The sequence below is a fragment of the Engraulis encrasicolus genome, chromosome 6, assembly GCF_034702125.1.
Source record: "Engraulis encrasicolus isolate BLACKSEA-1 chromosome 6, IST_EnEncr_1.0, whole genome shotgun sequence".
NCBI classification, from domain to species: Eukaryota; Metazoa; Chordata; class Actinopteri; order Clupeiformes; family Engraulidae; genus Engraulis; species Engraulis encrasicolus.
The window spans coordinates 11,321,133-11,339,489 of record NC_085862.1 but is presented as its reverse complement, the minus strand read 5'-3'; the positions used below and the strand labels follow the sequence as shown (position 1 = coordinate 11,339,489).

At 42.9% G+C, this 18,357-nt stretch overlaps 1 protein-coding gene across 1 annotated transcript in view; it reads left to right on the top strand.

Moving 5' to 3' along the window:
- kank4 (KN motif and ankyrin repeat domains 4) overlaps positions 1 to 17,376 on the top strand; it is a 90,468-nt gene extending 73,092 nt beyond the window's left edge. The window contains exons 4-10 of the mRNA XM_063200585.1: positions 2,333 to 2,426; positions 6,197 to 6,475; positions 8,726 to 8,810; positions 9,611 to 9,830; positions 10,524 to 10,666; positions 11,556 to 11,756; positions 14,130 to 17,376. Of these exons, the coding sequence (XP_063056655.1) occupies positions 2,333 to 2,426; positions 6,197 to 6,475; positions 8,726 to 8,810; positions 9,611 to 9,830; positions 10,524 to 10,666; positions 11,556 to 11,756; positions 14,130 to 14,246 (1,139 nt within the window). The 3' untranslated portion in view covers positions 14,247 to 17,376. The remainder of the gene's footprint in view (positions 1 to 2,332; positions 2,427 to 6,196; positions 6,476 to 8,725; positions 8,811 to 9,610; positions 9,831 to 10,523; positions 10,667 to 11,555; positions 11,757 to 14,129) is intronic.
- Positions 17,377 to 18,357: the final 981 nt, after the last annotated feature.

The window sequence follows — 18,357 nt, the reverse complement described above, 5'->3', positions numbered from 1 at the left end:
CTCTCGTTGCCCAATGATGGTCAGACAGTCGAACACTAACAGCGAAAAAGAGCACTTCTGAAAGTTCAAGAAAAATATATTTTTTTGCATGTACACAACAAGTGAGCCCACTTACCCCCCAACTTGTAACTTTTTGCCATGAAATCTGACGGTTCCGGGTAGCATGCACGCGCTAGCTGTATTCTGCCTCGTTGACTTTGCATTGACGTGACGTCACTCGGTCGGCTAGTTTTTGTTGTCATTTTTATAAATCAATGTGCAAGTTTTGAGGATGGCAACAGCCAAAATATTGATTAATGGGTTGTCAGGGGGTTATATAAGCAAAAATAAAGTTGCCACTCGTTAACACCAACGAACTGACAAGATATGAGACTGGGCCCACCACCTAAGAGGCACATCTTGCCACCAGCCAAGGCAGGCAGCTGCTTGGGGGCCCCAAGCCCCTATATAGCGAATAACAGCCCATGGTGTACTACAGTAGTGGTGATTTTGGTTCAAATGTTCATTCTTTCGCACTTTCGCTTGGGGTCCCACCGGACCCTAGAATCGCCTCTGATTGTGACACAGCACTCTCCAGCAGCACACAAGTGAACACTGCACACAGCAAAATTGCATTTAGCCCTCAACAGTGCAAGGGGTCAGCCATGGGGGCACTTGAATCCAGTCTGGAAAAAGACTAACGTGTTAGAGGCTACTTCACAAACTTTTTGAACGTGTGAATGTACATAATGTTTACCTTAAACATGAACATGCCTTTGATATAATTCATGGATGAAATGACAAGGCTGACTAACCCGTTACTAATGCTAGTCAAATCTATTGTCATAAATTGTGAAGCCACAATACCATTTACATTTTGAAGCTGCTCCACAATCTAACCTTTCACAATGACTGCAATTGAAAGATTTACTCGGCAATAAACAAATGATGTTAATCTTCAGTGCCGTGTCACTGATAGAATAATTTTACCCCAGTTGTTTGTCTCAGAGCTCATTAAACAACGAGGAATGTTCACTGCAAATCCCATGGGAAAGAGGCTGGTTTTCCAAAGTATTTGATGAGCCTACTTGAATCATAATTGCATCCAGAGGCTACAGAACAATTTGCAGACCCCCCGCTTTCACAGAAAACATCAGACTCGAGGATTTATGCTGCATGCAAATTGGAATCTAAGAGAACATGCACGAAAACATTTTGAAACTCTCCAACTCCCATTGTCATTGTGACACAGCACTCCACAGCACTCAAGTGAACACTGCACACTGCACACAACGAAATTGCATTTATGCCTCACCCGTGCAAGGGGGCAGCCCTCAGTGGCGCCCCATGGGGAGCAGTGCGGTGGGACGGTACCATGCTCAGGGTACCTCAGTCATGGAGGAGGATGGGGGAGAGCACTGGTTGATTACTCCCCCCACCAACGTGGCGGGTCGGGAGTCGAACCAGCAACCTCTGGGATGCAAGTCTGGCACCCTAACCGCTCACCCATGACATTTTAGCACCAGTCTTCACTTTAGTCAGTCTGATTGACCTCTCTGGTTCAGAAGAGTCTGTTTCAGTGTCATCGTCCGAGTCAGTGCTTGGTTACTTGATTAGAACTCGCTTTTAAATCATGTCTCTGTCTTAGTATTATTACGAGATAAAAGCTGCTGAGGTTCAGCTACCATAAAATAAAGTACAGGTTCATTTAAGCAGGTGTGTTGCTCACTTCAGGCATCATAAAACACCCCCAAACATACTGCACTCAAATGCACAGAATAACATCATATCATAAGCAAACACACTTTACAGACTATTACATTTTAAGAAGGTTGGTTTCATGGTAAGAGCAAGCAATACTCCATTGACTATTAAACAAAACCGGGGCTCGTTGAGCAACAAGTCTGTTCCCATACTAGTTTTTGCCACTACTTTTTATTACTACTACTACTAAATATTTAGTGTGTGCTCTGTGTTATTATTATCATCATTATTATTATTATTATTATTATTATTATTATTATTATTATTATTATTATTAACATTATTAACATTATTATCATTACCATATATTTTCTCTTTTTCACTTATTACATCCTATTATTATGGATGATAATGGTAGCAGTATTGGTTTGTTTGTTGTCGTTGTTTGTTTGTTTGTTTATTGGGAACAACTGTTGTGGATTGGCTTTGGCTAAAGCCATTATGGTACATATTACATCAGATGACTGTCCTAGCCTACATCTATGTTTTTTTTTTGTATCTACCCAAATAAATTGTTCAATGAATCACATTTTAAGAAGGTTGGTTTCTCTGCTTCTGCCTTCTCTCCACCCAATCCCTCATTCTGTAGGTCTGAAATCTATTATGAAGAAAGATGGCTCCCCTCAGAAGCCAGGAAACGGAGCGACAAAGAAGAACCTGAAGTTTGTGGGCGTCAACGGGGGGTGAGATGTGTGAACTCTCCAGCTCGCCACTCATTTCTCGTTCTTTCCTTTCCATCTATGGAGGACCATGTTAAAATGTTGAGACGTTAATGAAATGTACCATAGACCTGTAAAAACAGATCCCTTATTTCCTATATTGTCCTTATTACCTATGAGTGTCATTGATGTTTTTAGAAGCAGATGTCAGGGTGGCCCGACCACAACTAGTCTTACTATTGTGTGATAGTGGATAGTTATGTGAGTTGGAACATTCATTAGTTGTACTTCTTGTTTCATTGACATGGAGTGACTACTTTTGATATATTCCAGCAATAATAATAATAATATTGTAATCCATATAATAGTGGCATTAGCTGTGGTGGCACCACCTAATTTCTCTTACTAAAACGTCATTGACCCTTACTGTAAATGTATGTGACTGAAATGGAAAGAAAAATGTTTAGCTCACATAAACATTTTCAGAGCCCTCTATAGAAGGCACTTTAATGGAAAGTGCCAGTCTATAGACTAAAGGTATCCAACCAAATATGCATGGTGATGGGTAAGACTTGCCAGTTGCCATCTTTTTTTTACAAGCCTGCTTATTTTCTTTTCTCCTTCTCTATACCCTCTCTCCTTCTCTCAGCTCTGCTTTGATCCAACTCTCGGCGCAGTGTGAGGATAGGGAGAGGGCACTAGATATAGACTGCTCTTGCTGCTTCACTTGTGTGTTTGTTTGTTTGTTTGTTTTTTTGTTAGGCAGGAATCGAGAAATTCTCACTTTCCGTTTGAATATCTCTGTATATATGCATGGCTGTATTTTATATGGATGTGTTATGTGGACACAGAAGGATGGGAGAATATGGTGTGTGTGTGTGTGTGTGTGTGTGTGTGTGTGTGTGTGTGTGTGTGTGTGTGTGTGTGTGTGTGTGTGTGTGTGTGTGTGTGTGTGTGTGTGTGTGTGTGTGTGTGTGTGTGTGTGTGTGTGTGTGTGTGTGTGTGTGTGTGTGTGTGTGTGTGTGTGTGTGTGTGTGTGTGTGTGTGTGTGTGTGTGTGTGTGTGTGTGTGCGTGTGTGCGTGCGCGCGTGTGTGCTTGTACGTGCTTGTGTTCATGTGTGTCTGTATGTTTGTGTGTGTGTGTGTGTGTGTGTGTGTGTGTGTGTGTGCGTGCGTGCGTGCGTGTGTGTGCGTGTGTGTGTGTGTGTGTGTGTGTGTGCGCGTGTGTGCTTGTGTTCATGTGTGTCTGTATGTGTGTGTGTGTGTGTGTGTGTGTGTGTGCGCGTGCGTGTGTGCCTGCACATCTGTATGTGCCTGTGTTTGATGTTGATGCGATCTGCGATCTGATTGAAAGCCAGAGAACAGAGGGCCTCTCCTCCATCTCGCTGCTGAGTGATCAGCCCATCCTCTGGGTGTCATGGCGACACTCTCCCTGCTGCCAAGCTTACAATTACCGCGCCAGCCATCACCTCACCCCCGTCAGCTCCTTTGACACATCCCTCATCGGAAAATATCATCTCTTATTGTTACGTCATCCACTCTATACTAGCTAGGGTTGCCAGACGTCCTCCTTTAGGGAGTGCTTTGTCCGGCGTAAGGCACAGCATTAAGCCGGACAAAAATGCATTAAAATGCATGAAATTGCATCTAAAAAACGCTAATTTTCTTGGGGGAGGAGGACCCCCAAACCCCCCGTCCTACAATATGTCCTCCTTTTTCCTGTCACGGACATGGTCACCCTAATACTAGCACACTATGTAGGGGGCGAGAGAGACGGTGTAACTAACACGCCTACAGTATGTAGTGGAAGTCTAGTGGCAGAGTGAGCGGCCTACTACTCCACAGCACATGAGTGAACATTTCAGACACTGGTGCTGGAGATTGCAGCTCGAGGGAGTAATTGTCCAGCAATGCTGCTGTGTGACTGCCTGTACAATTGTCACTTTTGGCTTAAATCATTTTCTGATCTACCTGGCAAATGATTTGCCAATTAGCAATTAGGTATGCTGGTTCAGAAAGTTGTTGGCTCATATGTGTTTTACAATGCCGCCATCAGAGAGAGTAGAGAGAGAGAGAGGTTCCATTGGCCCATTGTATCCGGGTTCTATTATTGCAAGGGGGAGGGGGGGAAATCCCCCTTTAGGCAGACCTAGGCAGACCTAAGGACTGTTCTATTCAATGCTAGGTGTATTATGACACGCCCCTTTAGGCAGACCGGAATCTGATCATGTTAGGTGTCCATAGCAACCTATTACATTGGCATACAGTATCTCTATATACTTAAAGAATCTCTGCTGCTATCTTGCCCTCTGACCAGAGACAGAGACATAATGACGGGGACACAACACAGCACGGCGCAGGCATGGCCAATATGCTAGTTTGAGTGTGAGGTGTGATGATGATGATGGAAGCTTGTTTGTGTGTCTACTCTGTGGCAGCAGGCTGGTAATGGGGGCAGCAGGGGGGCATCAGTGGGGGTGTTGACAGGGGCCACTGGAGCTCTCCGTGGGGGCATGACTAGACTGGCAGACATGAATATTCTGGAGGGTTAGTTCCAGTGGTGTAGTCTACTTTTTTATGGTGGGTATACTGTATATTTGAGCATTTTTTGAAGTGGGTATGCAGTATATATTTGTGCTATTCAAAACAGTGGATCAATCTATTTTAAGTGGGTATACTGAAATCCCTGAAATTTAGAAGTGGGTATACTCCGTATACCCGCGTTCTACGTAGACTACACCACTGGTTAGTTCACTATTCGACCTGCTGCAAAACCTAGATTGAGTGTGTTAGTTAGAAACTTTATTATCCCCAATGGAGATTTTTTTGTCAGCAGTACACATCAGGCAGGTTGTATTGCCTATGACATGATAAAAACAAGGATTTAACACATACAATACACATTCACCCAGATATAACAGACATGACATGACAATAGGCAGGACAGGACAGGACATGGTCTTGTATTAATTTGGTGTACCACTGTTATCGATGACAATACAACACAAAGAAAATGTACCCTGCTGTATGCATTGCATATTGATATCTGTTTTTATTGAACTTGGACTGGATTTGTTTTAATGTTTTTTATTATTACACGGAATTATGGGAAAACCCTTACTTGATCCTCTAGTCTGAGCCTTTATGCAGCTGGTTGGTTAGCAAGAACAGTGTTTTGATTCATGGTTCATGGTCTGTGGTCAGTCTTTCACAAACAACTGTGAGGCTCACTATTAGGTTAGTTTGTACGTAGTCGAAGCCCCTCAAAGCTTTACTTTGTCTCACTGAGCTGAAGAAACCCTCTGCCCATACATGACTTCTGATAGGCACCTTTCCCGGAGCAGCCGGGTGTGAAAAAATTATACAAATCAGCTGTTTTTCTTGCCACGGGCCCAAAAACAACTCAATCATGACCGGTGCTTTATCTACCCACAAGCAAGCAAGCAAGTACTCAGTATGTAGATACTAATAACCTCTGTCGTGAGGCCAGGGTTACCCGATCTCTCTCTCTATACCCGTCTCTATTCCCCTGTGTCCTTGAGGGAATTGCAGGAATTCCATGAGCCCTTCACACCCAGAGAAAATACCTGATAAAGAAGTAGTCACATAGTTCTGCTGCTTGTAGTACGTGGAGTTCTGGGTCAAATCAAAAGGGCTCCTTCAGAACGTTCACTCTCTTTAAACTCTCTCTCTCACACACATGTACGTAACACTGTCATGTACATTGCAACTAACCAACCACGTGAAGCCCTAAAAAGAGGCCCCTTTATCGAGGCTGTTTGTGTCACACACAGCTATGAGAGTACCTCCAGCGAGGAGTCCAGCGGGGAGGAGCAGGAGCACCGACAGGAGGAGGAGGAGGAGGAGGAGGAGTTCTCAGAGCTGGAGGAACTGAAAGAGGAGGAGGTGGAGGAGGAGGAGGTGAAAGGCCCTGCGCCCGGCGCTGTGGGCCAGGACGATGCTGTCTCAGCGGGGGCTGAGGAGGAGGAAAAGGAGAAGGCCGGGGGGCCACGAGGGCCCATGGAGTCTGAAGGAGCTGAGGCCCTCCTGAGCTCTCCCAAGCAGCCGGTCAGGTGAGAGGAAAGGGCCTGCCAGTGTAGATCCAGGTTAGGGGAGATGTCAAGGACTGTTTTAATGGGTGGAATAGGGGGGTGTTCTGAGTCAACAGGCGGAAAATGACAACCAGTCCAGTAATGCCTCTTTTCCACTGCCAGTTTTCTGGTAGGCCTACAGCTCGACACAGCACCACTCAGCCGCCACTTTTTGCTCTATTATTGAGCAGTGTCGTGCCTAATCGAAAAGCAAAAAGTGGCGACTGAGTCGTGCTGTGTGGAATGGAGCTGTAGGCCTACCAGAAAACCAGCAATGGAAAAGAGGCATACGAGGAGTGTGGATCCAAGTTGAAGAATATGTCAGGGGCTGTGTGAGTGGGTGGGTGTACTGAGTCAATAGTAACAGCCAGTCAGGTGAGAGCAAAGTGAGTGAGTGTCGGTTCAGCTGAAGGGAGATATCTGTGTGTGAGTAGGTAGGCGTGTATCGAGTCAACAGGTATCAAACAACAACTAGTTAGGTGAGATGAAAGGCTAGTGAATGTGGAGACACAGTAGGAGACCTTCTTTCAATGGAGGTACCGCGCCTTAGAACTTGATGCCTGCTGGGTGCGTAGGTTCCAGTGGATTAACTTGAAGCAATGAGGGTAAACTTGCACAACGTTCAGCCGAATGCAATGTTGAACTTGTTATTGCATTAGAAAAACAAAAAAGGTGCTACCCAAGTGTGATGCAAACGTTTCGGTCACAGTCAGACCATCATTAGTGCAACCACTGAAAATAAAGACACGCCCTTATATAGAGTAAAGGCCACGTTCACGGAAGACAGGTAGTTCAACCTAGCTTGGATCCAGGTTGATGGACAGGTGGATGGAGACATCCTACCAATAGATTCCTGTCATAGATAACCGGCAAAATGCAGTCATGGCCTACTATAAGGGGTAGAGTATAAGGAAACACAAATAAAAATAATTGAAAAGGCGTAATGCTGAACAACAACGGAAATAATAACAATAGTAATAGCAATAATAGTAATAATACATTTAAAGAAAAAAAGAGAAAAATAAATGATAAGTTCAACATTGCATTCGGCAGAACGGTGTTCCCCTTCATTGCTTCACGACCCAGTAGGGGAGACATTACAGTATGTATGGGCTGTTTTTGGGCTTTTTTGAACACACAGGGCATGGCGACCTAGTCGGCGTGTGGGCCTGTGGGTGTGTCAGAAACAAATGGTTGGAGATGGAGAGCGCATAAGAAGCCGCTATCGGCAAGACATAGTAAAGTAGGAAAGAAGAAGTACAAGCCATGTTTGCCTCAGAGAATGGACAAGACCAAACTCATAACAGATCTCCTCAGTGCCCATAGGAAGAGAACTCTGACATAGCACGAGCACAATTGGGCGTTTTGTTGGTGTCGTCTGGAGCCTGTAGCCTGTAGCACACTGCACATAATGAGTAGGGCGCTGACCGACCTCTTCATACATGTTCATGTGCAGGTAGAAGGACGCCAAGCAGATTCAAATCAGTCTCCAGCACAAGAAAAACACTGCTAGGCTTCCCTACTAGGGGTCCCTGTAAGTCTGGAACTGCAGGGAAAAGAAAAGAAAAAAAATACAAAACGGTTCACAAATGTCTTACATAATGGGTCTAAACTTTGTTATGTAACGTGTTCCAAATGACCTACAGTTGTTTCACACAGCTGATTCTACTACACCATTCTCACACACACACACCCTACAGTGACAGGGGATAATGAAAGAAAGAAAATGGAAAGAAAACGTTCAATGTTACCGGTGAGCACATCTGTTTGGAAGGCTGTGGTGCACACCAGAAACATTCCACATCTTTTCCTTTCAGCCTGCCACTTTTAGGGACACTGCAGTGTCTAAATGATCATGGTTCCAGACTCACGGGACATCCTATGGGGGCATGTTGTCTTAGATAGCCTACTGCTCCTGATCTGCAATACCACGCAGCATGTCATCACAGCAAGGGGTGGTTAGAGGTCATTGTGGAGAGAATGTGGACAAAGTAGAAGCATGGTTGTCCGTTTTTTTCCCCAGCATGAGAACCATAAGTGAATGTTAGACATCTCGTTTTTTTTTTCATTTTCATGGAATTGTGTTTGTACACAGAATGATTCACACGATTGAAGTACCTACATTTAATGTGTTCCTCATTTAATGGTTTGGTTATGTCAATATATGTCTATGTATATATTTGTTATGTCATGTTATGTCATATACTTGAATGTATATATTTGTCCTCACAGTGAAGTTGTAGATAAAGACTTCATGGCAGCGTGCTACTACCTAAAGGATCACAGGAATGAAGTTGACAACCCAAACAAGGAGATGGTAAGGGCCTAATCTACTCAATTTAACCAAAGAGTCTCATGTAGATCTGTAAGTCTCCTGCATTAAGAAAAGATATATCTGTGACACTTCATTAGTTACATTCAGGGTGCGATTTGTCGAAAAATCAGAAGGGGGGATGTGTTTCAGATTTTAAGCAATATCAATGGAATTTCATTAAACTGTGATTAACATTATATAGAAAAAGTGGCGATATCAAAACCAGAAGGGGGAAAAATCCCCCCACCCCACAAATCGCACCCTGGTTACATTTACAGGAGGTGCAGTTCAACAAAGTGTGTAACAGCATATAGCAATACTACTGTATACATGTACTTGCACTGTAACACGTGGTTTGCCATCACCATCTTTTAAAGAATGAATATGTGGGCGAGTCTACAATACAGTGGACGTGACACTCCTCAATTGCGAGCTGCCATTGGTGTCTGAAACCGACGTCACATCTGTGAAAATGACAGCCGGCAGTCCAGATTGGCCGCTGTTGTTCCAACTCCCCATAAGACCTGTCTGTGGAGTTCATGGAGCCGTTGGCCATTGGTCTCTTGAACTTTTTGAGACCACGCCCTCAAGTGAAATTTCGTTAGGCAAAATTTGCTTGCCCTTTTGCCCTTTGTCTCAACTAATTGGTTAGAAAGTAATTTAATGTAGGGACATGTTCCTGTGGGTTTTTGTTTGTGTGTAACACTACCAACCTGACTGTTGGCAGATGAATGTAGTGCCACCTTTATGACTGACGACACTAGTAGTGCTAACTGCTAATATGATTTTTTTCGTGTCGACAGAGGCAGGTGTTGATGGTGCTCTATCAGGAGTGGTTTCGCGTCTCCAGCCAAAAGGACTCGCAGGCCGAAACTGTGACCCTCTACCTGAGGGAGGTGGGCAACGCCACGCCCACTCTCCTCAGCTACATCATCAACCTGGCGGACGGCAACGGCAACACGGCACTGCATTACAGCGTGTCCCACTCCAACTTCCCCGTGGTCAGACTGCTCCTGGACACAGGTGGACACCACTGTGCCTTCCGCACGCACGCACGCACACACACACGCACGCACGCACACACACAGGCATGCATACGCACACATACGCATGCAAGCATCAGGCTTGTACAAAATTCCGAATGGAAAGAATTTCAATTCAAAATAATGCCATAATACGAACACTGGGTGGTGCCATTACCTTGAAATTCTTTGAATTTAATCTACACCACCCATTGAAAGTACATAGAACACCACCACCTAGTGTTCGTATTATGGCATTACTTTGAATTGAAATTCTTCCCATTCGGAATTTCGTACAAACCTGGCACGCAGGCACGCAGGCACGCAGGCACGCAGGCACGCAGGCACGCAGGCACGCAGGCACGCAGGCACGCAGGCACGCAGGCACGCACAATCATTATTCTTAGTAACGCTATATTCAGAAGACGAGACATTTTTCATTCTGGGTCACTTTATTCCACATAATATAAAGGACCACAGTCTTACAAATTCTTCTTAAATGTTTTTAATCTTTTCAAGTGTTTTTAAGCAGTAGTCAGTTTTGAATTTCTCTATGTCTGATTTCGAAAGTGTATAGGTTCATTTATTGTTTTGTGTGTGCTTGGCTGTATTCCAAGTATTTGGGCATTTTGACATGTGGAGGTTGACCTTAATCCTGCTGTATGGTGGCTGTCCTGACTCCTTCCTCTGTCAGAGCTGTGTGAGGTGGACCACCAGAACAAGGCGGGCTACACAGCCATCATGCTGGCATCGCTCACAGCAGCCGAGAGCCCAGAGGACGTGGAGGTGGCCCAGCAGCTCCTGCAGAAGGGCAACATTGACGCACGTGCCAGCCAGGTACATCCAGCCTAGGAGAATAGACTACTGAATAGTGTTACGAGTACAACATCCATCTACATATGGACAGACATCTTGTGTTGCATTATCTTTTTTTTTTACATGAAAAGATAAGTACTCCAGGTTTATTGTCTGCTGTTCCACATGAATAGATTTTAAAAGAAAGAAAAAAAAGAATTGAGGGACTGCCGTGTTGCGCAAGACATATTCGTTGGTATAAGACAAGCCCAGAGTAATTTTACAGGATATGCAAAGAGTTGGTACGTAATTGTATAGTAAATACATTAGCATCATCTAGGTGCACTATCAGCTGTTCAACATCGGAAATGAAAGACTCTCATATTTAGCTGGTTTCGTTTCACTTTGTGACCTGATACTACTTTTATTTTACGAATAGATGCTATTTGGTCGTGACGTATGAACTTGCTGAATAGATGACGTCATGGCTTCACTTTTTTTCATTGATTGGCCTCGGTGTAAACTATCTAAGAATACACACAATACAATTAGTTTGACATCTGAAAATCAACCATTCCTAAGGGCCAGTTCAGATAAAAGTACAGTAAGCTATATTATGATTTTGAGTACACTTCACTTCAGTTATGATGTGCTATTAAAATCAAAATGTGCTATCAAATTGTGTTTTTATACAATAAAAATCTCCTGTCCACAAACCTGTATGTGGACTTTGCGAAGCAGAGGAATCTCTGGAATCCCTGGGATACATTTTCTAGTTAAGATATTAAAAAGTATCTATGATTTAATGTGAGAGTAAAAGCTGTAGTACGCATGATCGGTCCTGGAGCTAATTTGTAACTGTTATTCCCTCATTTTTTTCTCTTCCCAATATCCCTCCGCCTCCCCACTGTCTCCTCTGGCTCACGTCCAGACAGGGCAGACGGCTCTGATGCTGGCGGTCAGTCATGGCCGCACGGCGATGGTGCGCGTGCTTCTGAACTGCGGGGCCAACGCGAACGTGCAAGACTACGACGGCTCGACCGCACTCATGTGTGCCTGTGAGCATGGTCACGCCGAGATTGCACGGGTGCTGCTCCAGAACTCCAACTGTGACACCTGCCTCAAAGACAAGGTAACAACAACAACAACACCGGAGACTTGGCCATAGCAGAGCTGCAGACATAAATATCATGACAAATAGCACCACCTTGTGGTCAACAGTGTTAAGTTCAACTTGTGCAAAATGGCAATGGATTTCTTGGGCAGACAATTGAATGTCATTTCGTTCTGTAGTTTCTATACATGTATGATAGATTTGTGGTATTAAATGTTATATATGTGAGGAAGGATATATGAGGAAGGGGGAAAGGAGGATTTGAAGGTCCTAAGTGAATCGAACAGGCATAACATGGGAAGCATGTATATGGAAAGTAGTATAGCATAGCCTTGACTTATTTTGCAGTTTAGTATTAGTAGTATTATTGTTATTATTGTGTCTTCTATTCCTTTCCCCTATATGTTAAATGTTCGATGTTAAATGTTAAATTGCTATTTATTTATCACTTATTGCTACTGGTTTATCACTGGTCCATCACTGTCACACACCAATGTTAGCACGCTCAGTTATTATTTATTACTTCATCACTTTACTGGTATTGGACCATCACTGTTACTTGTCCTGTTTTGTACTTTGGTGTTAGTCTGTAAATGTCAGTCCTGTGTACGTACGTCTATGTCCTTTCATGGTATAGAGAGAGAAACATAATTTGAATTTCCTTGTATGACCTGTGCTAATAAAAGCTTACTTGACTTGATGAAAGATAAGACATTCTCTCTCTCTCTCTCTCTCTCTCTCTCTCTCTCTCTCTCTCTCTCTCTCTCTTTCTCTCTCTCTCGCTTTCTCTCTCTCTCTCTCTCTCTCTCTCTCTCTCTCTCTCTCTCTCTCTCTCTCAGTTCGCTTACAAAGCTAGAAGTGGCACTGCTGATGCCTTATGCACTAAAACACACCTTATACTAAAGCACCTGGAGAACACCCAGGCATATGCCAGACTCCTTCTCATGGATTTTAGCTCTGCATTCAATACAATTTTACCCAACATTCTTTTAGGCAAATTACAAGAACTGCATGTTAACCCTCTGATGATAAGATGGTACAATGCTTTTCTCACTGATCGCACACAACAGGTTAAGATCAACACAACACTTTCTGACACACTGACAATCAACACCGGAGTCCCGTAAGGTTGCGTGAGTTCTCCGTTATTATTCACACTGTACACTGACGAATGCAGAAAACACCACACAAACAATCATATAATTACATTTTCAGATGACACTGTCATTCTGAGCCTAGTGACTCAGATGCCTCTGTATATCAGTCAGATAGACAGGGCTGTGTTGTGGTGTAAATCAAATAATCTTATTTTAAATGTGAGCAAAACAAAAGAAATTATCTTTGACCCCATGAGCCAGGTCTATAGGTAACCATGAGGTGGTGACACTGAATGGGGAGGTAGTGGAGCAGGTCTCTACATACAAATATTTAGGGGTTGTTTTTGACTCCCAGTTAAAATGGGGACAGCATGTTGACTCTTTTAAGTGCACGAATCAACCAACGTTTACACTTTTTGAGAAGGTTGAGAGTGTTTGGTATTGAGAAGGAAATAATGATGGCCTTCTACAGGGCTTCTATTGAATCCATCATTAGATATGGGATCATTATATGGTTTGGGAACCTGACAGTTAAACTGAAAACTGAGCTACAAACCCTCATTACGGTAAGAGAGCTGGGAAGATAATGGGTATGCCCCCTCCTACATCATTGCAGGCTTTATTTGATGAAGCAGTGGAAAGGCAGGGTTTGAAGATCTCACAGGATGATCATCATGTTTTGAATATAAAGTACTGCCCTCAGGATGAAGATATAGACTCCCAAACTATAAAACATATAGGTTCAAATGTTCAATGGTCCCCTGGTCAATTAAACTGTTAAATAGTAGGTCTTAGTGTGTGTGTGTGTGTGTGTGTGTGTGTGTGTGTGTGTGTGTGTGTGTGTGTGTGTGTGTGTGTGTGTGTGTGTGGTGGTGGTGGTGGTGGTGGTGTGGGGGTCCTTATTGATAGGGGTGTGTGCAATATGGTTGTGTGCAATATATTTTGTTGCAGTATTCTGGACGAATGTTGTAGTGATTGGCTAAGATGAAGAAGGATACGAACAACAGCTGTCTGTTTACATGTTCACATGTTTCCTTGTTTAGTGTACATGTGTATTATTTGTCTGTCTACTGTACTGTACTGTTTATCTTTTTGGTGTTATATCACACGCTCATGTCCAAGCAAAATATCTCTCTTGTAGAGACAGTAAAGGATTATCTTATCTTATCTTATCTTATCTTATCTTATCTTATCTTATCTTATCTTATCTTATCTTATCTTATCTTATCTTATCTTATCTTCTCTCTCTCTCTCTCTCTCTCTCTCTCTCTCTCTCTCTCTCTCTGTTCTGTAGGATGGCCACACAGCGATGTCGGTGGCCACTCAGGCTTCCCACACGGAACTGGTTGACATTCTGAAGGCCCACGCCCCCACAGGTGACCAGTGCTCCCCGGCTGCTGCTCCCCTCTGAGTCCTGGGTAACCTGCCTGCCCAACATTCCTCCTTTCCAGAGAAACAGCAACAGGACACAAAGGCTGCTTTCACCAACCAGCATCTGCCTCTCTCTGTCTCTCTCTGTCTCTGTCTGCCTTCCTTCCTTCCATCCATCCAGCTGGCCCTCCTCTGTCTGCTGACCACCAGAGGACGCGACTCACAACCCTACTGTCATCCGAGAGCCTTGGCCAACGTTATTTTTGGGACTAATTATTAGGATCTGGCAGGTTGCCGAAAATAATTCTGTGTGGCAGTCAGACTGGGATGGGGTGATATGGGCGCAGGGGTCCTGCTTCGAGGAAATTCCAAGGTCGTCTTTTATGCTGCAAAACAAAAACCCCAGAGGTGGCAGGGGTGCCCCCTGAAGCACATAACAGCTTCAAGCTCTTATCCGTGGGACCTGGAAGCGTCCATTGATTTATGTTCTCGGTCTCAACTGTTCTTTTCTACCATTTTCCAATTGTTATATTTGCTTTGTCGGAACAGCCATGACCAAGGCTGTATTTTTTTTTAATGATTGATCCACGTTATTTATTTTGTATTGCACTTTGTTTGTATTCTGTGCCCAGTCCTGATCACAACCTGATATAACGACTCGTGAGTCTTCCAATATGAAGGTTTTAGCAGTTGGGTGCAGCCAGCTTTATTATCAACAAACAAACACATAGTCGTGTGAGTGGAGAGCTGGACAGGCAAGAGAAGTGCTAAAGCCAATATAAGCTCCTCGTGAAGCTCTGTGATTCCTTCAACGTCTATAGGGTGCTCTCTCAAGAGACAGCAGCAAACGCCTCACTCAAAAGAGTGTAGAAAAGTATTTGTATATGAGCCCTTTTTCTATATAAATTGCAGGTATAAATCCAGTCTTGACAGTTCTTTAATAATGTTGAAGTAGTCTTTTTGACCATCGCCCACTACAAACGGGCAACATGCTGAGAGTGAACTGTAACACACAGGAAGGAGGAGAAGGAGCCACGATAAAGCAAATAAAAAAATGAAATGGCAATGCAGCTCGCCAGTCTGGTTAAAAAAAAAAGATCTAGTCAATGAATTTACCGTGCACATAAAAATGGTTTCCCCCTTGGTTAACTGTGAATCTAAAGGCACAGAAAGATTTCATTGGCATCTGATTTTATGTGATTGGCATTGAGAGGCCAAACTGCTCAGCTGCATTACTTGTTTGGTGATCTGGAACATAAACTCGGTTAGCAACTGGTCGTTCACATTTTGAAGAGGAATCCATGTGGATGTTATCTTAATTCCCATAATATCATGAAAAGCATCTGTGAATGTAAGTTGTGACTCACAACTCTTTGTGGGTGGGGATGTAAAGCCAACCAATTTATTTGGCCTTTGAAAAAAAGCCAACCTAGACAGAACTTTTAATATGCCATAACTCTGAGTGTCCTTTCTATGCTCTTTGTATGTATGTGTCTGTAAAGAAAATTATGAATCCAAGGCAAATAACTTCAGTTGTACTATATCAAGTACAGGGTTTTTCTATACTGTCAGTGTACAAGAACAGCTAGCATATGATGTAACATGAGCATATTTTGCTCAGATTAATATACATAAAGTCAATCACATTTCTTAGTTATTTATCTTTTCACACTAAGCATACCCTTATTTTTTCACTTGCTTTCTAAATTTGACCCATGTCTTTCTGTGTCATTGGCTGTCATTGTCTTATCGTTATCAACATCATAATTATTGTCATATGTAGCCTGTACACCATTATTCAATTTAATGTCACTGCGGGCCAGTTTTTCAAATTCCTCCCATCAAAGGGGCCGTACACGACATATGTATGTAGGCCTATTATGGTTGTCAACAGTCAATGTCAATTCAAAAGTCAATTAGTTGAGATGGGGGGTTTGGGGGTCCTAGAAAATGTTGCATTTCTTAGATGTAATTTCCTGCATTTCCTGGCCCGTTTCGGCTCAATACGGAACTCATACATTTATCTCTAAAAGGTTCCATTTTGTTCTGACCTTGTGGGGGGCCAGAGCCTTGCTGCCCAAGGGCCGCATCTGGCCCCAGGGCCGCCATTTGAATAGCCCTGCCGTGGATCCTCTGTGTTTTGTCACACTGCCATTTGGGTTGTTTATATTGTCTCTCCCTAATGCACATTGCCACAGCACCCCATACCATTTGTCTGGGTGGCCACTGTCAGCACATTTCGCTGTGTTGATTTGACACCTGGAAGACTCAACTCCAAAGTGTTGAATTGGCACTGCAAAATGGATTGTGCACTGGCAAAATCTTCACTCATGAATGACTCCACAAAACCAATTTTCTAGCACAAGTTGCACAAGTGTAGAATGGGTTGCATAGGCGGCCAAGTGTTAAGACGATGGGGATAAAAGAGTATATCTGAACAATAATTAATTCTACAGAAAATATCTATTAAAAGACGCATAAGGCGGTTTCCTCCTCCAAAGCGAGACATGACAAGGAAAAGTGAAAGAGCACATAATCCATTATGCCTGACGTCATGCTCATACTTAACGTTTGTATTCCCATGTTGAATGTCTTTGTGGCCAAAAAAAAAGTTTATCATATTTTTTTAAATACCAGCAACTGTTAATGTCTGGCTTTGGATGAAGAAACACGTACTGCTGACAAATCATTATCTCTATCAAAAAGTATTTATTTCAAAGTCTATATTTTATAAATATATCTATATATGCATGGGTCAAGTGTTGGAATTAAACATGTATGAAGTTTCGGTCTGATTCTACCCTCTAAAAATCACGTCTATGTAAAAAAAACAGATGTTCTCAAGAAGGGAAGAGTTAAATCATTGCTTGTTTTTTTTACTCAAGTTTTATTTTTATTTTGATTCTCTCCCTCATTTAAGACAGATCAGTTGCAAAGTCAGTTTCACAACAATGGTTCAGTAACTAACCTAAAATATGAGAAAGTGCATCTTTGCTCAAGTCTTCTTGGTCATGATAAAGTTGTTCATTACAGCGCTGAAGCATTTCAACTGGATGTCAACTTTGTACAAATCAGTTAGCCATGAATATTATGCCTAATATATTATGGACCTGTTGTATCCTAACCATTTACTTAATAGAAATTCTAAATAAACAGGAAATCTTGTTTGACATGTGCTGTTTATTTTACCCTCTGCATCAAGCAACCATGAGCATGACAAGTGAATTTCACATTGCAGTCCTCACAAAGAAGAATGCCTTGCTCTGGATGTACTTCACTCACCACTTTACACTACTGCCTTTTGTTGGGCCACTAAAGCATGTTGTGGTGGGTGACCTACACAGTAAATTCTGCAGTGTTCATTTAACACTTAGAGAGTTAATTTGAGTCCATTTGGACTTAAATGAACTCTGTAAGTGTTGAATTAACACCACAACATTTACTGCGTACATGAGTATCTGTGTGACTGTGCCTACTCATTCAGGCAACTTTGGGAAGATGGACAGAAGGCTGGCTTGGGTTCTCGGAAACAAATCCATGGGCTGTTCCGTGCCAAAGAAACATACCATATTGCCTCAAATAATATCTGGGACAACCATCGACAAAGAACTGTTAAAACCAGGCGACCAATAGGGGCAGACAACAATAAAAAACAGCCATCGATAAAGATACTTCAGCTGACACAGGCTACAAAAAGAGGCAGGCTTTTATTTCTTTTTAATTAAAAGTTGTTTCACACCAAGTTACTAAAAGAGCTGTGCTGTTATGAGTCAGGCTACATAAATTGAGGAAATATGGTAGTTGGCTAGGAAGAGCTGATGCAAACCTAATATTAAAACATAGCTGCAGACATCTTGGACATGTGTGGACTTCTGTTAGAAAAACGAATTAATTTGACAGCAAATAACAAGACCACGACAATCAGATCAGGGTACAGTTGGCTTTTGTGAAGGGAGACGGAGTCAGAGGCCGAGAACATGCTCCTGGCTTGGTGTTGGCCTCTCTCTACCTCTCCTTCCCAGCACAGCCTTTTAATAAGGAACACAAAAAAGAAACATGGGCGCTGGGTCACACAGGTCAGCCAAGAGAGCAGAAGAACTCCTCCAGTATGCTATCTTATCTCATGTGGTCTTGATGCTGCATACTCCTCA